Source organism: Mus pahari, chromosome 5 (genome assembly GCF_900095145.1).
Source record: "Mus pahari chromosome 5, PAHARI_EIJ_v1.1, whole genome shotgun sequence".
In the NCBI taxonomy this organism is placed as follows: domain Eukaryota; kingdom Metazoa; phylum Chordata; class Mammalia; order Rodentia; family Muridae; genus Mus; species Mus pahari.
Genome location: NC_034594.1, coordinates 73,828,413 through 73,833,488, shown reverse-complemented (window position 1 = coordinate 73,833,488; position 5,076 = coordinate 73,828,413). Strand labels below are relative to the sequence as shown.

The following is a 5,076-nucleotide window of genomic DNA, read 5'->3' as shown; positions in this document are numbered from 1 at the left end:
TATAGTGTGTATTATATATATAGTGTGTGTATTTATATATATATATATATATATATATATATATAAATTGTGTGTGTATGTGTGTGTGTATAGTTTAGATTTATTCAAATAATATATTTTCTAGATTTTTTTGTTTGGGGGTTTTTTGTTTTGTTTTGTATTTAGTTTGAAAATCTGTATTTGAGTAGAAGAAATGGCATTTATAATTTTTCAATATTCTCCACAGGTATGCCTAAACAGTATTTTCTTTTCCCTTTCTTAGGAATTATTTTAGTTCCAGGAAGTGCAATTGGCAATTTTCTGGGAGGTTTCATTGTTTCCAAGTTGAAAATGTCGTGTAGAAGCCAAATGAAATTTATAGTGATAACATCTATCGTATCACTTCTGCTTTTTATATCAAACATTTTTATAAAGTGTGAAAGAGCGAAATTTGCTGGAATCAGTGTCAATTATGAAGGGTAAATATAAGTTTTCATACTAGATTTTAAAATCATAACAAGGCATATTTTTCATACTGGTAATCCAGTGAACTTGTATATTTATTTAACTCATATTATTAAACATGAAAATAAAGTATAATATATAGTTTTACTTTTCATAGTAAATGTAAGCATCACATAGATATATATTTATTTATCGTGCATTTATTAGTGATTTATGAGGAAAACTAGAACTTTGAGTTAGAGTATGTAGCAAGTACAAGACGTTACTAGGATATGTAGAATATGTGTAATGTGATTTGACCTTGTGTTCTTGAATGGATCTGTCTACCTTCTTATAAACATCAAACAATAAATTTAAAGAATTTATGAGCATCTACATGGACTTTTTAGATTGAATATCCAAAGTTCAAAGTGCTTGGCAACAGTTAATATTAAATATTATACAACATAAATGACATTTAAATCCAAAGTATTAAGTAAGTGAAATAATAAAAAAGAATAATAGCACTTTCAACTACAATGGAATAGCATATAACAAACTACTATCCAATAAATGCTACTGGAGCTGTCCAAAGGGATATACAACATGACTGTAACTTCACTTCTTTCACAAATTCATCCATGGGACTTACAGGAAGGTGATTAACCTATAGACATAGTAATAATAGATATATTTATAACTGAACAATGGTAAGCTTATAAAAAACATAAAAATTAAAAGCCTTTTCGGTGCAAAAACTTTTGTTAATCTGATGAAATACGTATAATAGGCAATGGAGAAATGCTTGAAAATGAAAATTGGGAAAGCCTATAACTAGATAATTAATGTCATGTCACCTGAAAAATTGCTGAACACAAAAATACTAAGATTTAATTGCTCCCTCACTTCAGCAGAAAATAAATGGAAAAGCATCCAATTTCTATCAATTTGTTTGCCAATTAAAAAATAATATGCCCAAATAAGTTGCCCAAATATCCAAGGTAAACAAAGCATTTACAAATAAAATAAAACCCTACTCATTTGAATTAATGCCTAAGCATAGTATTGTAAGCACTCATATACTTGAATGTTAAATGTCATAGACATGCTTTTTCTACAAATTCATTTGAAAACTATTTATAATCCATAGACTATCATTTTAAAATACAAAAAATTAAAATGGAATTATATTTTAAAATACATTTAATTAAAAGAGAATATATCATTTCTCCCAAGAAAGATTTTCATATACCTCAAATAGTATGTACATTATGTACATGTATGTGTGTGCATGTGTGTGTGTGTGTGTGTGTGTGTGTGTGTGTGTGTTTATGGCAAAAACACAAGGTATTGAGTTGAAAATATACTCCATAATATAAGAAGTCAATGAAATCAAGTTGGAGAACTCAAATGCAAGAAATAAAAATCTATTGTGAAACCAAACAAATATGGTGGTATTGTCTTAACTAAAAATCTTTGCATGATTCAGGACAGCTAGGAGATACATTATTCACACTTAGAAACATAATGTATATAGACATTCCAACATAAAAATGTTAAGTGTTTCAAAAATATATCCCATGGAAATTCACATATCCAACTGGAAACATAATTTGATACATCTTTACATAATTTTCCAGTAAGCAAGAGATCAATAGATGTACAATAAAACTTGTCGTGACATAAGAAACTTGACTGTTGAATTATGTTCTGCTTACCACATTTCACAATTTATTACATTTTTAAAACACTATTTTTTTCTCAACTTTAATAGCAACCTCCTATGAGACATGTAGGTTATAGATTGCTGGCTCCCATCCTGCAATTTCTAATATGACAAAACTGAGAATTTTAAGTTTACAGGCAATTGGTGATGCTACTGGTATGAGGAACAAATTTTCACACCAGTAGTTTGAAGAGATTGATTTAGATACCTGTGAGCAAGGTGGCCTAAATCAGTATCATGGAAGCTGCTCTAGGTCCTGTGACCTATAGGTTTTTGCTTTGTTTTGCTTTCATTATTCGGAACCAGTTACTTTCTCAACAGTAACTAATTAGTAGAAATGAAAAAAAAAAAAAGATGTACCAGAAAATTAAAAATACAGAAAGGAGTATTATTTGTAGAATCTTTATTTTATTTATGTGTATGCATGAGTAGATGAATGTGTGGGTGCCTATAGCCAGAAGAAGGTGTCAGACTCAAAAGACCTGGAACTATAGGCATACTGTAATTCCATAAAATACAGGAATACTTGGTCCCAAAACACTAAACTTTGGTTCTCTAGAAAGAAAAGCAACAAGTGCTCTTAATTCCTGAGCCATTTCTCCAGATCCCTCAAAACTAGTGTAATGCAACAGGATTCTTTGAAAAATAAATAAATAACTTCCTGTCCTTCAACTAAACTAGAAAATCAGAGAAAATGAAGTTAGTAAAATTAGAGATCAAAGAAAGCCATTACAGCAGACACCATAAAGTCTCAAAGGACTGGATGGAAAGGATTAAATGCAGTTATGTTGAATTAACCATATGATAATTATGAAAAATATTATTTTAGTTGCACTTCCAAAAAGCAAATGACATAATTCTCATGAATAAATTTGACCAAAGAACTTTTACTGCAGTGAAAGTTTTAATTAAACAGGAAGTTCAAGGTCAACCTACACTAAATTTTTAAAAAGGAAAGGGCACCCAGAGACTGTCCCACCTAAGGATTCATACCATATACAGTTACCAAACCCAGACACTATTGTGGATGCCAAGAAGTACATGCTGACAGAATCCTGATATGGCTGTCTCCTGAGAGGCCTTGCCAGAGCCTTACAAATACAGAGGCAGATGTTTGCAGCCAACCATTGGACTGAGTGCAGGGTCCTTAGTAGAGGAGTTAAAGAAGAAACTGAAGGAGTTGAAGGTGTTTGCAACCCCATAGGAAGAATAACAATATCAACCAACCAGACCCCACAGAACTCCCAGGGACTAAGCCATCAACAAAGGAATACACATCCCTCCAGCTGCATATGTAGCAGAGGATGGACTTGTCATGCATCAATGAAAGGAGGGGTCCTTGGTCCTATGAAGGCTCGATAGATGCCCCAGTATAGGGGAATCAAGGGCGGGGAGGTGGGAGTAGGTGGGTGAATGGGTAGAGGACACCCTCATAGAAGCAGGGAGCAGGAGGATGTAATAGGGTGTTTCCAGGAGGGAAAGAAACCAGGAAGGGGATAACATTTGAAATGTAAATTTAAAAAAAATCCAATAAAAAAGAAAAGATAAATAAAATCATAAAACCCTGTTCAATAAACTAAAAGACCCAGTGAAATTGTGGCTACCAAAGACTGGATAATTGTGAGAATGATAAGTGACTGAAGAAAAAAATGCTCAGTATCTTAATGGAGGCATTTGTATATGAGAAATGACTCTTAATATGTATAATATGATAATATAATCATGGTTAATAACATATTTTTAAGTAGGCAGCAAAGAGAACTTTGAGTATTTCAAAATACAAATTAATGAAAAATGTTTATGGTGATAAAAATGCCAAAATTTAATCTCAGAATTGAATATTTAATGAATTTATTCATATATATGTATATATATATATATATATATATATATATATATGGGCTATGTATATACATATATGTATATATAACCAGCCAAGAATCATCAGGAAAATCAGATTAAGAGATAAGAATCAAGAGATATATCATACTAAACAAGCTAAAAATGAAATGGAAGTTCTTGAAGTGGACAAAAAATACAACTTGATAAAATTCAACATCTGTTAGTTTCTGAGGTGAAAAAAAATGTTCCATAGAACATGGGAAACATAAGGGAGATGGAGGGACTGCCATGACTTGGAGGTCAGCCTTGGCTATATAGTGAGATTATGTTGGTCTGTCACACAGGGAAAAACAGAGGAAAATAGAGGGAAGAAAGGTAGAAGGAAGGAAGAGAAAAAGAAACAGAAGGGCAGAGAAAGGGAAGAAGAGAAGGAGGCAGAGGAAGAAGAGAGAAGAAAGAAAGAAAGAAAGAAAGAAAGAAAGAAAGAAAGAAAGAAAGAAAGAAGAAAGAAAGAAGAAAGGAAGAAAAAGAAAAGAAATAAAGGAAAGAAAGGAGAGAAAGACAACACGTACACCAAGGCAGGGTTTGAGCAGCTTCCGCAGCTTCCTGCTGCAGCTTCCTTTATTCTCTTTCAGCTTCTGCCCTATTATCCCTTAGCTTCTGCTTCAGCTCTATTCCCTATTCCCTAGCTTCTGCTGCACACCTGCACATACGGTTCTGGGGAATCACACAATTTATCCACCCTCTGCACTCGTCTCTCATCACACTTCTATCATCCAGTCAGCATTTAGCACATGAGCCATGCACCACACAGACAGGGTGCACGTTGATATGCCAGTGACTCAATACCATGCTGTATGATGCTATGCATCAGGCAGACAGCGCATGATCACTCAGGTGTGCAGCACATGCTCATTCAGGTGTGCGTGATCACTTAGGTGTGCGTGATCATTCAGGTGCGCATAATCAGGTTTTTGATAAACAAGCAGGGAATCACAGGGCTTGGCAGTGAGCCAGGACTCTGCCTTGGCTCACGTAGCCACAGCTGTGGCCACACCCACTTCCCACAAGAAGGAAGGAAAGAA

General features: G+C 33.6%; 1 protein-coding gene across 1 annotated transcript in view; it reads left to right on the top strand.

The window, feature by feature from the left end:
• LOC110322572 (solute carrier organic anion transporter family member 6A1-like) overlaps positions 1-5,076 on the top strand; it is an 81,306-nt gene that overhangs the window by 35,549 nt on the left and 40,681 nt on the right. Inside the window, exon 8 of the mRNA XM_021199270.1 lies at positions 263-458. Coding sequence (XP_021054929.1) covers positions 263-458 — 196 coding nt within the window. The remainder of the gene's footprint in view (positions 1-262; positions 459-5,076) is intronic.